The sequence below is a fragment of the Cajanus cajan genome, chromosome 4 (assembly GCF_000230855.2).
Source record: "Cajanus cajan strain Asha chromosome 4, NIPB_CcT2T_4, whole genome shotgun sequence".
In the NCBI taxonomy this organism is placed as follows: Eukaryota; Viridiplantae; Streptophyta; class Magnoliopsida; order Fabales; family Fabaceae; genus Cajanus; species Cajanus cajan.
In genome coordinates, this window is record NC_138520.1 from 9,147,659 (window position 1) to 9,168,088 (window position 20,430).

General features: G+C 30.3%; 2 protein-coding genes across 4 annotated transcripts; both read left to right on the forward strand.

Moving 5' to 3' along the window:
- Positions 1-9,189: 9,189 nt before the first annotated feature.
- LOC109802018 (GDSL esterase/lipase At3g26430) lies at positions 9,190-13,483 on the forward strand. The gene is made up of 5 exons (XM_020363206.3): positions 9,190-9,672; positions 11,462-11,674; positions 11,785-11,954; positions 12,491-12,761; positions 12,955-13,483. Exons 1-5 carry the CDS (start codon positions 9,432-9,434, stop codon positions 13,215-13,217), a joined length of 1,158 nt encoding a protein of 385 aa, XP_020218795.1. The 5' UTR covers positions 9,190-9,431; the 3' UTR covers positions 13,218-13,483.
- A 153-nt stretch (positions 13,484-13,636) lies between these two features.
- Positions 13,637-19,351, forward strand: PS1 (Presenilin-1). 3 transcript variants are annotated; one of them, XR_003804439.2, is made up of 3 exons: positions 13,637-15,187; positions 17,550-17,611; positions 17,718-19,351. XR_003804439.2 is itself a non-coding variant. In XM_029272105.2 (2 exons), exon 1 carries the CDS (start codon positions 13,927-13,929, stop codon positions 15,139-15,141), a length of 1,215 nt encoding a protein of 404 aa, XP_029127938.1. In that variant the 5' UTR covers positions 13,637-13,926; the 3' UTR covers positions 15,142-15,187; positions 17,550-19,351. The 3 variants fall into 3 exon arrangements, 2 of the variants coding, with proteins under 2 accessions (XP_029127938.1, XP_020218794.1); XM_029272105.2 differs by having other exon boundaries at positions 17,550-19,351; XM_020363205.3 differs by lacking the exons at positions 17,550-17,611; positions 17,718-19,351 and adding an exon at positions 15,619-16,008 and having other exon boundaries at positions 13,638-15,187.
- The last annotated feature ends 1,079 nt before the right edge of the window (positions 19,352-20,430 follow it).

A 20,430-nucleotide genomic window follows, 5' to 3' on the forward strand; every position in this document is an offset into this window, starting at 1 on the left:
CACTTCAATCACTTCTAAAACCTGAAATATGCTTGTAATTCCAAAGCTCTCCAACTATTACATTTTAAATATAACATTCTGAAAATTGCTACCTAGTAAAAATACAATACAAACAGGCTTGAGATTGTAGGGTTGTTGATGCAATACTCTTGTATGCAATCATATCACCCTAATTTAAACTCATAACATGATAGAATTGAATTTCTTTACATGCTATGCAGACAATAGCTAAAAAGTTTCTCAACTTTTAATGCTGCATGCAAAGATATAAATTTCACAATGTTCATCTTGGAATATTAATTAACCCCAAGCGTGTGGTTCAGCGGTAGGGATTGATCCACGCTTAAGCAAAGTCAGGGGTTCGAATCCTGCCTTGTGTATGCAGCCGCGTTAAATCTTGGGGCCAGCTATCCCACCCTTTGAGGTGCCTCCAACATAGCGAGGAGATTAGTCACTGCTATCGGCGGTGGATACTCCAGGACGAACAAAAAAAAAAAAATCTTGGAATATTAATTGGAGACAGAAAGACAGTAACTTGTTCTTCAGTTTCCTGTTGCTTGTAACGTGTGCAGTGTCAATATTGCCATTCCTAGATGCCACCTCTCAAAAAGCTGCTCTGCCAGATTCCCAGCTACAACCCACCTCCAAGAGTGGTATTGCTGCTGAACCATGGCTCCCTCAGAATGCACTGAACCCTTATGCCTCCTCAGCTGGAGATGATAATCCTTCAAGACTCATACAGGAAGTTCAAGCATTTTAATTATGGTCTTTGTCTGACTTCTACGTCCACTGTTGTTGGAATCATCTCATTTGTGTACTCGAGTAAAATAAATTTTATTTGACATATCTGTTGGTAGGATTTTAATGCATTTCAAATAATTGCATTAGTAGAAATTTCTTACTTTTAATAATGTAGGTGGTTTGACATTCGTGGCTGCACCATCGCCAAGTTCTTAAATATACTGTAAGTTAGCATACTTGGCCATTATATTCTTTTTCTTTTATTTATATGATGGTTGAGACGTATTTAAATCAATTGGTTTACCTTATGATAATAATTTATTGGCCTTTTCAACTTAATTATTCACAGTTCTCACCATTAGAAGAATCGTGTTTGGGAGTTTTTGATATTGTCTTTCATACAAAGATAGGATTTTTTTCCTGTACACTGTATGAGTATTCGAAAATTTAAATAAAATATAATTTATCTAAACCTAAAGAAAAGTATACAAGATATTAAAACATGATCATTGTTAAATAACGGTGAAACTATATCTTCAGAGAAAGTTATAATAGGAAATGTTTTCATTATCAATGATGAGATTTTATATTAGATAAAAATAAATTAAAGAGGTACAACTTTTGAAATTGAGGAGAAAATTATGAAAATAAATTATCTATACTACTATATACTATGGAAAATGATGAGGCACTTTAATTTGTGCCTCTGTTGTTCAATTAAAAAAATAGAAGATTATACTTTTAATCCCATGCGCTTGATTGGGTGTGTGACACAATGTTGACCTTCACAATGATGTGTCATGTTAAAATAAAATTAAAATTTTGTTAAAATGTAATAGATGAGAATTGAATCCAACTCTTTTACCTACAATAATAACCACTACACCTAGATATTTTTAATATATAAATTAAATTTATAATGTATATACGTTCAAACTTATCCAAAATTACACATATATTTATTATAATTAGATATATATATATATATATATATATATATGTTACTAGTATTAATAATATTATTGATAAATTAATATTGATAATATTAGGGTTAAATAATTTTTAGTCTCTCAACTTTTTAAGAATTTGACTTTTAGTCCCTTAAACTATTTGTTTTCAATTAATTTTTTGTGATATAAATTAGTCATTAAAATTAAGTTTTTTTTTAAGTGATGATATATATTAATAAATCATGACTAACTTGATTATTTATAATTGAATATGTAGTTAATAGATGTTGAATCATATAATATGTATAATTTTATTATATGCTCATAATCATAGGAGTGAAAAATTATTTTAATAATGTCTTATATTTTTTATAAAACATGTCTTACCACAAGCAATAAAAAAATTGTACGTATTATATTTAATATTTACTAAGGAGTTACGTGAAATTGTGTATATTAATATTCAAGTCAACTATCACTTATTAGCACATATCATCATTTAATAAAAAAGATTTAATCTTAAGGATTAATTTATGTAATAAAAAATTAATAAAGGTCTAAAAGTTTATAAAAAATTTAAGAGGGATTAAAAATCATTCTTAAAAAGTTGACAAACTAAAAATTTATTTAACTCATAATATTATTACTATATTAGTATATTATTATTTCTAAAATAATATAACTATTGACCTATTTAAGATATACAAATTATAAATTTCATTCATGAATAAAAATATAATTTCAATATTACTAAATATATAAAATTTAAATATATTATTAGTATTAATGAATTAATACTTATAATATTATTAATTTATTAATATATTATTAACTCTAATACAATATTTAAATTTTATTTATTTAATAATAGTGAATATATATTCTTTGAAATTTATAATAACATGAATGAAATTTATAATTGTAATAAAATTTATAATTTATATATATCTTAAAGTAAATAATTAATTATTAAAATTTTAAAAATAATAATATTTTAATATATTAACAATATTATTAATACTAGTAATATATATATATATATATATATATATATATATATATATATATTAACTTCCATTTGTATATCAGTATAGTGGTTAAGTAATATTATTGTAGAAATGGGGTAGAGTTCAATTCTTATCCTTTACTTTTAATAATTTTTTAATATTATTTTTATAGGACACATCATTTGTGTCATGTAGTTGTGACACTCTTTATTTGGCATATACAATAACTATATATAAAAAGTGTTTAATCAAAATAATTGAGTTTTATTTTAAATAATCAGTTAAATAACATGAAGTTTAGAAGAGAATATCACATATATAACTAACTAAACATGTCATTATTTTGATATTATCTCAAAATCGAAAACATGAAAAAGAAGTTTAATTAATATCATGTCGTCTTAAGATATGATTAAATAATATAAATAACAAATCCTAACTATATCTTCATGTCACATTTCTTATTAGAATACTCTCACACAAGGTCTAGATCTTATCACCAACATTATTAACATCATGTTAAGTCTCACCTATAATAACATACATATAAAAGCAACACAAAAACAAGAAATGTGAAACATGATCACTCTAACTCATGATGTAAAATAAGGTCAAATGACTAAACACATACAATAATAATATATCATAATCATATGCACATACAAAATCATAAAATGATACAATTAAAGCAAATATGATTCACCATCACTTGTCATATCATTTATCACGCTATATATATTCACACAATACGAGATAAAATAAATGTAAAAAAAATAAGAATTCTCTAAGTTAAAATTAGTTTATCTGTAAGTTAGTTTATAGAAGTGTTCTTCTATTAATTTTTTCAAAATTTTATATTTAATTTATATATTAGTTGAATTTTATTTCATTTTTTTTTTCTTTAGTATTTATGAAAAAATTTATCTAAATAAACCCTAAAGCAACCTTATAAAGTTTGATTTGACAATTTCCAATAGCGTGGCCTTATTTTTCTGTGTTTTTGGAACATGCCATTTACTTTTTGAGTTGATTATTTGCAGGAACATGCAGACGAATGGACCAGTTGCTTCTTTTGGGGGCAATCCTTTGCATAGGTTTATGGTGTGTTTGGATGAGGAATTTTGATAAGGTAATTCATTTATTTGAAGAATTTCAAATTCCTTGAGGTGAAATGCTTTGTTTGGATGAGGAATTTACAAAGAATTTGAAATCCAAGCATTTGTGAAATTCCTTAAAATAGTAAAATTTCAAATTCTTCCAAAAACGAGAGAATTTGAAATTCCTCATATTTATTTTTCTTATTTCACCTATATATTTTATCTTATCTCTTTATTCTTTCAATTATTGGATATTCAAAAATATTTTTAAAATTATTAAATATTATCTTATATTAATTTTTAAAATTATTAAATATTATCTAATAATAATTTTTAAAATTATTAAATATTTAAAAATGAATTAATATTTATTTTTATAAAATTTAATTTAAAAATCTCAACTTATAAATATATTTTTAAAATTAGTTTTACTATGATGGAATCAAATTATCATATTTAACCTAACAATTTAAAATTTAAGAAATTTGAATTGACTCATCCAAACAAAATATTTTAAGAATGATAGAAATTGAAATCAAAGTAATTCAAATATCAAGAATTTAAAATTTCTTAAATTTGTAAAATTTCTCATCCAAACACACCATTAGGCCGTAAAATGTTGAATCATTTCATTGGGAAATTTATACATAGCCAATTTAGTTGCTGGTGACATAGATTTTTATGCTTCTATTCTTGTCATGAAAATGTTGCCCATTACTTCCACGCCAAGGAAGGTCTTATAATTCTTAGTCCCTGCCATATACACGTCACGCGCGGTTTTAATTTTGTAATTGATTATAGTTATTGACAAAAAAAAAATGACAATATTGTAGTTAGAATTCTTAAAATGTTTTATTAGTTTTGTGGCAGGGGATGGCAATCAATTTGGATTTAGATTGTGAGAATTGAGGCATTAAACTTTGTTATTGTAATTGCTTTAGTTCAAGGGGAAATTATTTTGTGGTGGGATCACCATGTCTTACTTAGTTTTTATTAGCTTGGAGGTCAATAAATGTAGAATTTAATATTTGATTATGTAGTTCAAGGATTATGATTTTTGTAAAGTAATTACGAGAATTTAATATTCGATGACAGTGTAAAAACATGTTTATAAAAGAAATTACTGTATAAAAATGTTTACTATATTCTATTAAATTTACAAGAGTTTTTTTTAACACCAATTCATAAAAGTTATTAATTATTGAAATATTCCAAAATTTAATTTAATATTTCATTTCATTTTGACATAAGTACATTGAATTCACTTATTCATCTCTTAATAACAAAATATATACATTAAAACATACCAATAGAGTTATCCTACTGGTTGAAATAGTTAGAAGTAAGAGAGCTTAGATTTGATTCTTATAAGGTTTTTGTAATTTTTCTTATGTATAAAAATAATATACTTTGAAGCATGATATTATAAATGTTAATTTTTTATGTTTGATTTTTTTAAATAATACATTTAAAAAATATTATTTTTGGATAATAATTTTTTACATAATTTTTCATGGAATTATTCCAGATGGAAGAGTAAAATTCTCCAAAGTTAAAAATATAGTTTTAATATGGTAAAAATGTCATATTACTTTTACTTATTTATTTAATAAAATAAAAATCATTAATTCACATGCAACATTTATAAACATTTCAAGAAATATTTATGATCAATTAAACAATTTTTCATCATTACAAATAATCATAATTATATGATTTATGATTCTCACGAATATATCTGAGAAAGAAAGAAAAAACACCTTTAAAATAAATATCACTTCAGACTTGTTTTACTGGATTTGTAACTCACTTTGGTTATTCTAATATTTCCCAAAAGTAAAAACCTTAAAACAATTCTTCTTTTGTAGTTGGGTGGTGGACAAGAAGAGAGTCTGACCCTCAAGGCCTCAAGGAACGGGGGACTCATTATCTATATCAACTGTGTTCCTAAAGTTTGATCTTTAAGCAGAAAACTCATTCCTATTTTTTTAGCATAGTTTTCAATCATAAAAAAATAACTTGTCATGTAACAAATGTCCTATAAGAGTTAAATGATGATATATTGACCATATATATCATAAATAATAAATTTATTAATTTTTATGATAATTATTTTAAAAATTATATAAATAATAATTTTTCATTGGTTGATTATATATAATATTTTATATTATGATTATTAAACTTAATAACTTAATCTTCCTCTTATGAAGTTTAAATAACTGATGTTAAAAATAAAAAATATTACATATACAATAGAAACTAATTATCGGAGTAAATCACTCACTCTTAATGCACTTTTATTTAAAACATGGGCTTCAAACTTATGTTGGTTAGAAATTCTTCATCTTGAGTTCATGCTGGAAGTAGTGGTGCTTTGTAAACATTTTATAATAAATAGTGCTGACTTGACATTTCAGTAAATGAATTTGCACAAATAATGTGTTATTGGTACACAAGGTTTTTTACTTGTTGAGTTTTTTTTTAGTAAAATAGAATCATTTAGTAAAATATGTCTATAAAATATTTTACTCACCCAAAACAAAAATAGTTAATTTGATCAAACATTTTTAGTGGAATATGTTAGCTTATTGTTCATAAACACATTAATCCAATTAATTAGATAGCTAACAATAAAAGATGACATATGTTCTTCCAATTTCATATGTTATTATTGAAGGAGATACTTGTTAGTTGTTAGCATGGTCACGATTCTTTGCAAAAATATATATTATCAACATCTCACTCAAAAGACAAGAACATGTCTACTGTCTTATAACTACTCTAAAGACACATCAATGGTGTGTAGAAGTCCAAACCAATCCAATAATGACAAGTTTAGTTGGTTTCATAAGATACTGAAAGAATTTATAAATTAATTTAACTGGTTTATAAGTTCGTAATTTTTTTTAATCTTTTTATCTTCTTAATTTACTTGAATTTTTTTTACTTATCTTAATTTAAACTTTCATTTGCTCACTCTATCATTCACTCACATTCATGGTAACAACCTTTCTGCCTTTTTCTTTACCAACATAAGTTTATTTAATTAATTTATATGTTTTAAAAAAAAACAAAAAGTAAATAATAAAACAAATATGACCATTTTTTTTTATACTTTTAAAACTTTTAGATCACTACATTTGAGAAGGGTTTAGCAAAATCATCAAATTTTCAATTTCTTCATAATATACTTATAAAAAGAAAATTGATGTTTGTTGATATCACACTACAATAAATGTTACATATAGTGACATACAAAAAGTGTCACTATAAGTATAATATATATATATATATATATATATATATATATATATATATATATTTGACATATAGTTACACACAATTTTAGTATTGATTTTGAATGAGATTTAACAACATATTTTGTGTGTCACTATAGCTTATACTCACATTTTTTAATAATATATTAACATATATTATATTTATTGTGTAGGTAAAAGTAGTTTTTAGTAATACTTATTGTATCACTATAGGATGTGTGTCACTATACGACAATTTCCTTATAGTGTCAAATATAAAGAAAATTTAATTAAATTTATTCTGTTTAATATTATCATCTTATAAATACTCATTTACTTAATTGAAGTTACATTTCTATCTTTTTTTATTGTTAACTAGAACGATATGTAATGTGTTTGTACGAATTAGCCTCATTTATATGCATATTAAAAATATATTTGTTTATAAAATAAAAACTTAATAATAAAATAATATAGTTATTTTTTTTATTTTTTAAAAATAATAAAATATAGAAATATGCAAGTTGGGTATAGTTTTATACATATTTCTTATTTTTTTTTCAAAAATATTTATAAAATTATATGATAAATATTTTAAAATTTTAAAAAAATTAATTATCTTAAATTTTAAATATTTTTATAATTTTAAAATATGAAATTATAAAAATATCTAGCTATTTTACAACTATATTGTAAAATGTATTACATTTATAAAATTTATAATTTATAATAATGTTTTAAAAAAAATCGTTATAGGAAATAAAGTTGGAAAAAAGGGTTGATCTGCTTTGTCCCACATGCATCCCATAAAAAAAAATCAAAACAGGTCGATTTATTTTTTTTCGTTCAATAAAATGTGTTCAAAAATCTACCTCACCTTATTTAGTGCTTAAAAATGTTTTTATATATGATATTTATTAAAAAAATTTTTTTTTTTAAGAATAATTAATTTAGACACATCAAATGAAATAAAAAATAAATCATAAACACTTAGTTAATATATATATATTTATTTATTTATTTTACACCTATATTGTAAACAAAATTTTCTTACATTTATGATATTTAATTTATAAACAAATATTTTGAATAATTCCTATAAATAAATAAAAAAATTATTAAAAATAAGGGTGATAAAATGGACAAAGTTGATCCATCTGATCTTTGTCCCTCCAAAATATGGATCAATCTCCCGTCCTATTTAATAAAGTGAGTTAAAAAATTTAGTTACCTCATTCAATAATAATAATAATAAAATATAAGATTATATATATAATACTTAAAATGCATTTTGATTTAAATAATTTGTTATTTGTTTCGACAATCTAAATAAATCTTATTTCTTTAAGTAATATTTTAAAATTTTATTTTTTAATATTTTAAAAATACTATTTTATAATGACAATGTATTATATTTGTATTTTATTAGTATTTTTATTTTCATTATTAGTGTTACCTTTTTACTTTGTATTTTAAATTTACATCTTGTAATATTTTTATAATACTATTTTGTATTATTTTGATATTGTAGTTATAATGCAAATGTATTTATTTATTTTTACTGTCATTATTTTTGCTAATTTTTTTACTTTATTATTTTAAATTTTACTTTTTACTATTTTAAAAAGCACCTTTTAAAAATACATAAAAAAAATACTAAACATAAATAATATTAATAAAATATAATAATAATAAAAATAATATAGACTTATTATCGTAATCATATGAAAAATAAAAAAAATTTTATTACTATACTGATAAAATATTTTATTAAATTATGCAGTAATATTAAAAAGATAAACATAATAATGATAACAAGTAAAAAGGTTAAAAAAAATTATATTACATTATACAATAATATTAAATAAATAAATATAAAGATGATGAAAAATGTATGAAAAAAAAATGTTTGAAGAGGAGATTTTTTTTCCCCAAAGTGTGACACGTGGGGAGAGTAGTTTCTTTTATATACAGTAATAGAATAGATAGAGATATTTAGAGGTAAATAATAGATTTGTATCTTCTCCACCAAACACAACATTAATCAAGTAAAAAAACCAAGAAAGAATCAACGTTTGGACTTATCGTTTCATCATAACTGTACCAAATGTTAATTCATGAAGATCATTGAAGAGAAAATGAAATAAAACATAACAGTTGGTGTCAAAATTTGGAACCCTTTTATGAGTCTTAATGGGAAAATGCAACAGTCCTTTTTGGCTCACAATCCAATGCGATTCCTCTCATGGATAGACTCCAAACACATGATGTCAACAGTTCACACCACACCCTTTTGGCTCAAAACTCACTCTATATATACTCTTAGGCCTTAGCTTTACCTCATCCTTTTCAATTGAGAAGTGTTGTGACAACAACATGAATATGAATCTAAACACCCTTTTTTGGGGTGTGATATTTGTGTTAGTTTGTTCTATTACAAACTCATTGGCTTCAAGGCACTGCCATTTTCCTGCCATATTCAACTTTGGGGACTCAAATTCAGACACTGGAGGCCTTTCTGCTGCCTTTGGACAAGCTGGTCCTCCTCATGGAGAGTCCTACTTTCATCACCCTGCAGGCCGTTACTGTGATGGTCGTCTCATTGTTGATTTCATAGGTATTTCTGTTCTTTTCTCTTCACCCTTTTTCATTTTCTCCTTCTTCCATGCTTCATTATATGCATTATTTACCTACAAGGTTGAATTCTTTAGATATGATGTCAGAGTTTTCGATTCTCTGACAATGCTATGTAGAAAACTTTATTGAGAGAGACAATTTATTTTGATGATCTCTACACCAATTATCAGTTTAAGTATATTTTTTGTATTGAATTGAATAGTAGATCTCTTTAAACAAGATTATGATTCAAGTTTTGTACATAAAAATAAATGTGATTAGAAAATGAAACTATACTAAAAGTGATAGGCTAGATTTCGTAACAGAAATTATTGACAAAGTCTTTGCTTCATTATCTTCACTTTGATTCTCTCAACCAAACTTCAACAAAATCGGTTTAATTAATTTTGAGTCTTGAGTGAATGTATATAATTTGTAGAACTTTGGATAATGTTGCCTATTTTTAATTTTTAATTTTTAATTTTTAATTTTTCTTGCATCAATTACTCTCAAACCAAATACTAAGAATCATGGTCCATGGTTTTGAAAGTGCTTGATTTTTCTAATGAATGTGAATTTCCTAAATTAAGTATAAGATCCCTTGTGAGTTAATTAAGAAGAAATGGAATCATTTTCTTTTTATTTGGGTTTTGAAATATCCACCGACAGACTGAGTGAGTGGATGTTGTCATTATCCATTAGAACAAATTTGCTAAGCCCATCCCTGTCTGTGGGTACATTCACCCTCAATGCTCAATCTCACTAAATCAAGGAACAATATTATTGTTTAGTCATTAACTTTTATTTTCCTTAAATCACGGATTTGTTCCATACAAAGTAAAATATTATTCTTCACATATCACGTGGTAATCAAATCTTATAATTTAATTTAACCAATTTGCTTTGCATAGAATTTCAAAGTTTAGAGAACCTGAAACGTTAAGGTTGTTATTAGAAAGACCAATTTGATCATTTAAAAGAAAATTGTGAAAGACTATACCACAATACTTTGGAATTTTTTAATCACGTGGTCAAATTATTAATTGCTGTTGAATTCAGACGAGCAAATTTAGAGGGAAAGAAAGAACAAAATCGTTTTTCAAAAACACTTTTGTTTTTATTATAGAATGCACGAAGTAAGTTTTGCATAAAATCCTTAAAGTTACAATAATTGATGTGATGCAACTTTGTAGACAGTAATACCCTTGATATTAAATGCATTGTAGCATGTGATACATGGACCACCCATACTTCTAACATTTTTTTTAGATTTAAATAAATAATTTTTTTTCTTCTAATACTTCATCTATATTTACTGTGAAAAAAATAAAATACATCATCTATATTTGATACTTATTCCAAAATCATAACACAGAATGTAGTACTTTAAAATCATTTATAAAGGCAGCTCTTACACAAATTTTGGCCACTTAAATCGATTAAAAATGAAAAAGATTGGAATAAGAAATTCTGACAAAATCTGAGTGGAATTGGGTTGTTTTCTTTAACCAAGATATGAGGTGTTGGTCTGGGTGGAATTAAACTGTGTTTTTAAGCAAGATCTCAGTTAGTCATCGACTAGTAATACTTCACAGTTCACAATAATAAGATGACAAAAAAATAAATAATTACATCTGCTAGCTTATAGATTACAGTAAGAAAACGTTATTATTAATTGGATTGATGTGATTAGTGATGTTGAACTGTTGCAATTGGAACAATTAGTGATACTTTTATCTTGGCAAATGTTAATTAATTTGAACCTTTGTTTTCATTATGTGCATGAAAAGCTAAGAAGCTGGGCCTGCCTTATTTGAATGCATATCTTGATTCTGTTGGGTCAAATTATAGCCATGGAGCCAACTTTGCAACTGCTGGATCCACCATTAGACCCCAAAACACAACCCTTCATCAAACTGGTGGTTTCAGCCCTTTCTCTTTGGATGTTCAATTCAATCAATTCAGTGATTTCCAGCGCAGGACACAATCTTTTCGCAATAAAGGTAATAATGCCAAAGCATGAATCATATTTTCTCTTTAACATGTCTGTTTATGTTGATAAATTCAGTTTATTCACCTCAAATAAGTGACTCATCATTTTTCACCCTCTTAGGTGGAGTATATAAAACATTGCTACCAAAAGCAGAAGACTTTTCTGGTGCATTGTACACGTTTGATATTGGTCAGAATGACTTGACTTCTGGTTACTTCCACAACATGTCCACGGATCAAGTAAAAGCATATGTTCCAGATGTTTTGGCTCAATTCAAGACTGTACTCAAGGTAATCCATTTCAATGTTTGTGATATTTTTAAATGCTAATATACAAAAGGGTAAAATATTCTTTTAGTTTATATAGTTATCCTCATTTTATGTTTGAGTTAAATGGTGTTAGAATAAAACAGATTTACACGGTCATCTAATTATAATTTATCATAAATGATAAATTTGATAATTTTAATAATAACTATCTAAAATTAAATAAATTATAATTTCTTATTGGTTGGCTGTAAAGTTTTTTACACCGAGAATAACAGTACTACATTAACATTGAATCTTTTAAAAATTGAACGTTTTGATCTCTGTACATGCATAAAAGTTAAGTTTTAGTCCTCATTGCTAATATAAAACAACACATTCTGATGGTGTAAAAATTTGTTGGCAGTGAGTAATAAACTGTCAGAAAACTGTTCAGGGACTAAAACTCTGAATATGAAAATTGTAGGACCAAATGAATAATAGTGTGACCTATAGAAGACAAATTTGTAGAATGTGGATCACATAACATGCATGTTTGTGCATCTGTTTTCCTTTGTTAGTATGTGTATGATCATGGAGGAAGGTCATTTTGGGTTCACAATACTGGTCCTGTTGGTTGTGTGCCATACATCTTGGATCTTCACCCAGTGAAACCATCATTACTGGACAAAGCAGGATGTGCAACCCCTTATAATGAAGTGGCCAAGTTCTTCAACCGTGGATTGAAAGAAGTTGTGGTTCAACTCAGGAAAGAACTTCCCTTGGCTGCCATCACCTATGTTGATGTCTACTCAGTGAAGTACTCTCTCATTAGTCAAGCAACGAAGCATGGTAAACTCTTTGTCAGGACTTGTTTGGCTTATGGGAATTAGTCTGTTTAAATACAAATTAGATGAGCTTTTGAGAACTTCTTAATTGGAAAACGTTTTTTTTATTTTTAGTAAAGAAACTCTCCTAAGCCTGGATCCAAACAGGCTCAATGTGTGTTGTGGGTGGAAAAATGAGATGTGTTTGTTGCATGCAGGTTTTGAGGAGCCTCTGAGAGCATGTTGTGGGCATGGTGGGAAGTACAACTACAACTTACACATTGGATGTGGTGCCAAGATTAAGGTTCATGGCAAAGAGATTCTGATTGGAAAGCCATGCAAGGATCCTTCTGTTAGGATTAATTGGGATGGTGTTCATTTCACTCAGGCTGCAAACAAATGGGTGTTTGATCATATTGTAGATGGTTCATTTTCTGATCCACCTATTCCTTTGAACATGGCTTGTCATAAGCATCTTTAAATTAAAGGGTGCTAAAACCTTTGTCCTCTTTTTATCCCTCGTCCTAATTTTGCGTCTCCCTGAAAATACTAGAGGTCAAGAAACAGCAAAGTTTACACCTCTATCACTTGAGAGAATTTTCCTAGTTGATTGATTCTATTGGAGGAATAAAATTGAGAACAGAGGATTTGAGTCATGCATGGAAAAGAGGAGTTAGTTCCCATGTAATAATCATCACTGATTGCAGATGTTTATTACTGAATAATGAAGCTTGAATTGTTTGGTTATGCTTATGTTTATCAAGATGTCGTTACCATTTTTCTTGTATACATTAAAAATGAAAAATATGCTGCTCAATTTACTAATACGTTTGCAATTGCTTCCTAAGTCATGAAAATAAATACCATAATCGTGGTTGAATTTAACGTGATGGAGGATTGGCTAGACATGATGAATGGTCAAATGACTTAACATTCACGAATTGAATTGAAACTCACCAAATAAGTATTCATTAATTAGAAAATAATGTGTCTAATGTAATAAGCGAGATCCACGTCATAATGCGAGATTGGGCACTCCGTCAAAGAATAATCCAAGCATAAAAGGTAGAAATTTGAAGGAGAATCTGCGATTGCACGACGGAAAACGGAAAACAGCGTTTGGGAAGAACGCGTCCATAAAAGGAAACGCAGCAAGCATGTGAGAAAACCTAAGTCCTAAAATCGGTGAAATGGAATCGAGCGTTCTGGAATGCGTGGGAGTGGAAATAATCGGCGTCATGAGTCCGGTCTCGATCTGCATGTTCCTGGTGGTTCTCCTCGTCTACTCCCTCTCCTCGCCGGACGCCGCCGCCGCCACCATGCGCACCGTCGCCAACTTCGTCTACGCGGAGAATCCCTCCGACACGGCGGCGCAGAAGCTGGAGGGCGCGCTCCTGAACGCGCTGGTGTTCGTGATCCTCATCGCGGTGGTGACCTTCCTCCTCGTCCTCCTCTACTACTACAACTGCACCTCCTTCCTCCGCCACTACACGCGCTTCTCCGCCTTCTTCGTCCTCGCCTCCATGGGCGGATCCATCCTCCTATCCCTCCTCCAGCGCTTCTCCATCCCCCTCGACGCCCTCACCTCGCTCCTCCTCCTCCTCAACTTCACCGTCGTCGGCGTCCTCTCCGTCTTCTCCGCCGCCGTCCCCATCCTCCTCCGCCAGTTCTACATGGTCTGCCTCGGGATCATCGTCGCCGCCTGGTTCACCAAGCTGCCGGAGTGGACCACGTGGGCGCTCCTCGTCGCGCTCGCGCTCTACGATTTGGTCGCCGTTCTCGCTCCCGGCGGACCGTTGAAGCTGCTCGTCGATTTGGCCTCCAGCCGCGACGAGGAGCTGCCGGCGTTGGTGTACGAGGCGCGCCCGACGGTGTCCGCCCGGAACCCTGCCGCGTTAGGGTTTCTCGTCGCCGGGGTTTCGGATTCTGAAAGCTCTAGAATTGAGCTTCAGGTAGTTTCTAGGGATAATGTAATTAGGAATAGTAGTAGCGACAATGATGACGATGACGATGGTGGTGATGAGGAGAATGGTGGTAGAGGAGATGAAGGGGAACGGTCTCCGTTGGTTGGTGGAATGAGTGGGGTGGGGGAGGGTGAGGAAGAAGATGACGGGGTGAGGAGGGAGGTGTTGGGGGAAAGGGGGATTAAGCTTGGTCTTGGGGATTTTGTATTCTACAGTGTTCTTGTGGGGAGAGCGGCAATGTATGATTTGATGACTGTGTATGCTTGTTACCTTGCCATTATTTCTGGCTTGGGTTGCACGCTCATTTTGTTGTCTGTGTGCCGCAAGGCCTTGCCGGCGCTTCCCATTTCGATCACCTTGGGGGTTCTGTTCTACTTTTTGACGAGGCTGCTCATGGAGCCCTTCATTGTTGGGACTGCCACCAATTTGATGATGTTTTGAGCTAGCTTAGGGTTTAGGAGAAGGAATTTGTGCATGGAGTTAAGAGGTAGGTTTATTATATCCTTTGTAGTAAGTGACATACCTGTTCTGACTAATCTTGTTGTCATTATTGTACACACACAGGAAAAAGTGACATACTTGTTCTCAATCATCGTCTTGTTATTAACAGATAGTGTTGCAACTGATATTTGAAATGCAATGCAATGTAACTGGTTGTGGGTTTTGTTTGTTCAACCTTTGTGTATGGATTTTCTTGGGATTTGTTGAACCTTTGTGTATGGATTTTCTTGGGATTTGTTGCCATTGAGAATTAAAAGTCTTTGGCCCCTGTTGATTGAACAATGACACCGCTCCATAATTTCGGTTTTTTTTTGGTCTTGGTGGTGGCAATGGTGTTCTATCTAACTATGTTTTTTTTTCCTGGTGCTTCTGTGGATGTGTTTTGTATTTTTTGCCTTTTTGCTGTCTGAGCAACAGGGAAAATGCTTGAGCATTCAGAATCTCTGGCCCCCACTGACTGAAAAGTGACAGATTGCAGTTGTCGTTGTCAGATATTGGGAGGGATAACTGTTTTCTAGGTCATGATGTCATGGTAGGTGGAATTATAGGGGTTTAAGAGGCATCTGGTGGATGAAAACGATGCTTCCTTGAAAGAGGGTGTATTATCTTGAGGAAGAGGCTGTGGCTGAGCGGTTAAATTCGAGTATAAGAGATGTTTTTATCAAACTAAGGTTTTGGTTTGGACACATCAACATTTATGTCAAGGAGTTAACTTAATAATTAGTGTTATGTAATTTTATTATTATGTTATGAGATGATGTTCTCAATTAATTGACTGGTAATTTAAATTTTTGTTAAGACCCGCAATATGTTTGTACGATTTTCTGGACCTTTTTTTTCATGAGATGCATTGCATGGTTGTTAAACTCTTATTTTAACTCTTAAAATTGTACGAGTTTACGAGTTCAGGCAGCCAAAATGTGTTAAATCGCAGGTAAGCTCGTTTGTTGTAAACTTGGATAAACTCAGTAAAATCGGTTTTAAACTCGCTAAAAACGTGAGTTTAGAAACGAATTCATGGTTTCACATTTTTTTTTAAGAAATTGCTTACATCACCCAAAACAATGTTGTTCTTTGCTGCTCCTACTCAACGAACTGCTGTGGGAGAACTCTCCATTGTCGTTGCTGCTGTTCAAGAACTCACCGAAAATTGTTGTTGCTTCCTGTGAACTTGCTGGTTGTCACTATTGTTGTCTGCAAACTCAACAGTCATTGCTGTTGCTGTCCGCAACATTGTCAGTCCTCGCTGTTGTTGTTTGCGAACTCGCTGCTGCTGTTGTTCAAGAACTTGCAAAGCATTGCTGTTTACGAGTTTAAGAGTAAAGTTTACGTAAACTCTCGAGTTTGACAACTTTGATGCAGTGGACTACAGTGAGTTCCTGTACAATCTATTAAACATATTTTTCAATTCTTTTGGTCTTTCTATTCTTTTAAAGGAAGGTAAGTTACTTTATAACGTTTGTCATTTCTGGAGTGTTGAAATTTAAAATGTGCCCGGCATTTCAAGGAGATAACAGATTCCATTGAAAAGGTTTTGCATTTAGAATCCAGGTTTGACCATGCACACACTCATTATGGTGTTGCTTAGCATACTTGGGTTCTCATTACCAGATTCAGCTGATTGTTATGTTTCTATTTGTCTTCTAGCCAATGACTATATAATATAATAGTACTTTTTAATCTTACGATCTTGTAGTGCCAAGGTGTAAGATGTTCTTATGGCTGAAATTTATCATGAACATGTGAGATTTTATATTGCTTTGAATATTCTTCAGAATTTCATTTCTAGTGTAGATAATGGGCTTCTTAACAGAGAACATTTTAAACTCAAATTGGAATCCTTCTGTTTTACATGTAGGCCTGCTTGATGAGTGATAAAACTAGTAAATAAGGAGGCTACCCAGATAATAATTGCTTTTTAAGGAAATATTGGGTTTTCTTATTTAATAAATTCCATATATTCACTTAAAATATTACCTGAAATAATATTTTATTTTATTCAAAACTACAAGCCTTGCTTTGGTTTCTTGAACATGTTCTATCGTCACTTCTTATGTAAACCATCACTAAACCAATCATAGTGGTTTGAAGTAGTGTTGTTTATATTTGGCTATAATGTACAAACCTTTAAATTGTTTTGTCTTTCTGTCATGCTGCCGTGAGTTTACCCATTGTGTGAACTCTGTATCTATGGCAAAGTTCACTTTCCAAGAAGTTTATGCTCTTCAAAATAGGGGTAACCGGGTACAATGCTGGATTATCTTTTTCTATATTAGGAATTTTGGAGCCACTTTTATTTCCTTGTTAAAAAGAGATTTGTTTGTGATTATTTAATTATTTAATTTCAGCATGCAAGGGAAATATATTTGAAAAATTGGGACTTCGAAAGGCAGCAATTGCCAGATAGCAGGTCCAATAAATTTAATTTTCTGTCAAGACTATGATACTAACACAATATTTAGCTGTTTGCATATCTGAATACGTAACTTGTGACAAATCATGCGCTGATTTTACAGTATTGTTGATCAAACAAGAGAGTTTATAAGGAATGTATATGTGGATCGAAGATATGCTGCAGCAAAGTCTTCTGATAAACCTCCAAGAAATGTGTAGGCAATATATTTTTAGTTGTTTATTTGTTTATCTGGATAGCCATTTTCTTCTAAAGCTTATTTTAAATTTTTTTACCTAGTCTGTGGTTGGATATCTCAGTTTTTTCAAAACTGACATTCTGAGTTTCTTTTTTTATTTGGCTTAGATTATTCAGTTTTATGGAATATGATTTTAATTGAGATTTGTTGGAAATTGATATGGCAATCATTGGCATTTTGGATAACATAGGTATAGGATCGTGGGATGATCTTCTCATGTTGTCCGTAGAACGCTGAACTCTGAAGTAATAACTTTAATAATCACAAGGACAATGCTGTCAACAAACGGATTGGAACTTGATTGCCATTTGCATCCTTTTTCTTACGTTAAATGGCAGTGGTCGCCATATCCGTTATGTGCCCACCATAGCCATGGGGCCCTCGGGGCTTATGTCGGTCATGACTGATTATTTTATTTTTTCGCTTTTAGAAAGCTCATTTAACGATTTTCTAAGACAACCCCTAAATATCCAACAAACAATGCCGACGAGATAGAACAATTTTTTTCTTCTTCTTTTTTTTATGTTTTTTCGTTCCTTCCATTTTTATTATTCTCCATCTGTTCTATATTCTCCGGATGTTCCTAGCCTTTTTTTTTTCTGTATTTTTTTGTTTGGTCTCTTATTCTCTTTGTGGCACTAACTGTTACTGTTCATCTCTTCAATGTTCATTGTTTGGTTCTCTGTTTTTATAATTTCAAAAAGGTATTCACTGTTCTTTTGTTCTTTGCTTCTTTATTAAACATAGAATGTTATTCCCAATTCTTTTTTTTTTTTTACTTATAGGACAATGTCAAGCACCCAAAATCAAAGTCATGCTTCCTTAGACATATGATGGAAACTTTCGATTAAGAGCAATGCTAGCGATACTCTCTCTAACATTCTCAATTTTATTGGCTAAAATATATTGGAAATCACAAGTTTTGTAGGTCTTACATCTCATTTAATGGGTTACTCTCTTGATTTAGTGGTAAGACTTATTAAAATTTATGATTTTTCAACCAATGATAGAGAGTGTTAGCAAGAGAGTGTTAAAGTAAGTGTCAATAGCATTTCTCTTTAATTAATTGTTATGTTTATGACTTTATGTAATGAGATTATGAGACTCTGATGGATTTTGACATTGTTCTTTCGAGATTTTAACCTATGATTCTTCTGTTTTTAATATATTTCATGATGTTTCTAATTTTCTTTTGCTATTTTTTTTTTAATTTTTGTACACACACACATGGCATCAGCCACACCATCCACCATAAGTTGATGACAGATTTTCGGCTCATCGTAGGCTATTATTCATTATCGATAACCTTGCATAGGGAACTGTAGCTGTATATTTGGTTTCAGAGCTTTTACATGGCTACTGGTCAGGTGAAGAAATGCTAAAAAGTTGACATATGAATGTACTTTTTGTTGTGTAGAGAAAATCTTTGTCCAGTCCAATGGATCATGAACACTTATTTTTATCTTTGACTTTCTTTGGTAAAATATGAACTTGCTATTTGTATATTCTTATTGTTATGCTTTAAAGAAAAATATCGTCTGTATCTTTTGACTGATACCAAAAAATAGAATACCAAGTCCTCTCTCATAGCAGAGAGACGATGTTAGTCAGAGTTAGTCAGCCACATCCTTAAAAATTAGGAAATTACATTTATCTTATTAGTTATTAATATTTATTAAATATCTACATTTCTCTTAACTGAAGTTCTATTATGTAGGACTTAGAGTTCAAAAGAACTTGGTATTCTTTCAAAACTCCCCCCTCAATTGGGCTTGAATAATATCTTCCATAGACAGCTTGCTGACAGAACCATCACAGTTCTTATTGGACAGTCCTCTGGCAAGAATGTTTGCAAGGACATAGCATGCAGATCTGTGCAATTTTCTTTCTTCTCAGTAATGACTGTTTATGTACTTTCATATGCTTGATTACTGATTTTGATGTTACTGTTGACGTTTGATAGGTGTAGAGTTGTCAAACCATAGGTTTAATAGTGTCTTTCAATTCGCACAATCCACATATTCCATGGGCCACTGATCTACATTGTGTTTCTGCACTACTGGCCCCCACATTCTGTTTCTTACTTTGCCATATTACAACCAGAAGTAGCCTTCTTATCAATGGTACTCCCTGACCACTATGCATTGGTGTAGGCATCTATTTGCGAGTGTCTGCGCTTCTTATACAGCAATCCTCTTTCTGGTGACCCTTTTAGATAGTTCAAAATTTTGTAAGCAGCTTCAAAGTGTTCTGGTCCTGGTGTATGCATGAATTGGCTTACCAAGCTTTCTGCAAAAGATAAATCTGGACGAGTATGAGAAATTAAAATCAGTCTCCCACCAATCTCTGATATCCTTCTCTATCTACCCACTTCCCCAGTCTCAGGAGGTTTCATCTTTGTATTAGCTTTGATAGGGGTTTATGCTGCTTTGCACCTTAACAACCCAGTCTCCTTTAGCAAATCTAGTACATACTTTCTTTGGTTTATAAACATAACTCCTTTAGATCTAGCTAATTCTATCTGCAGAAACCTGAATACTTAATTTAAAATGCACTCTCCTTCAAACTTGAGTTCTGC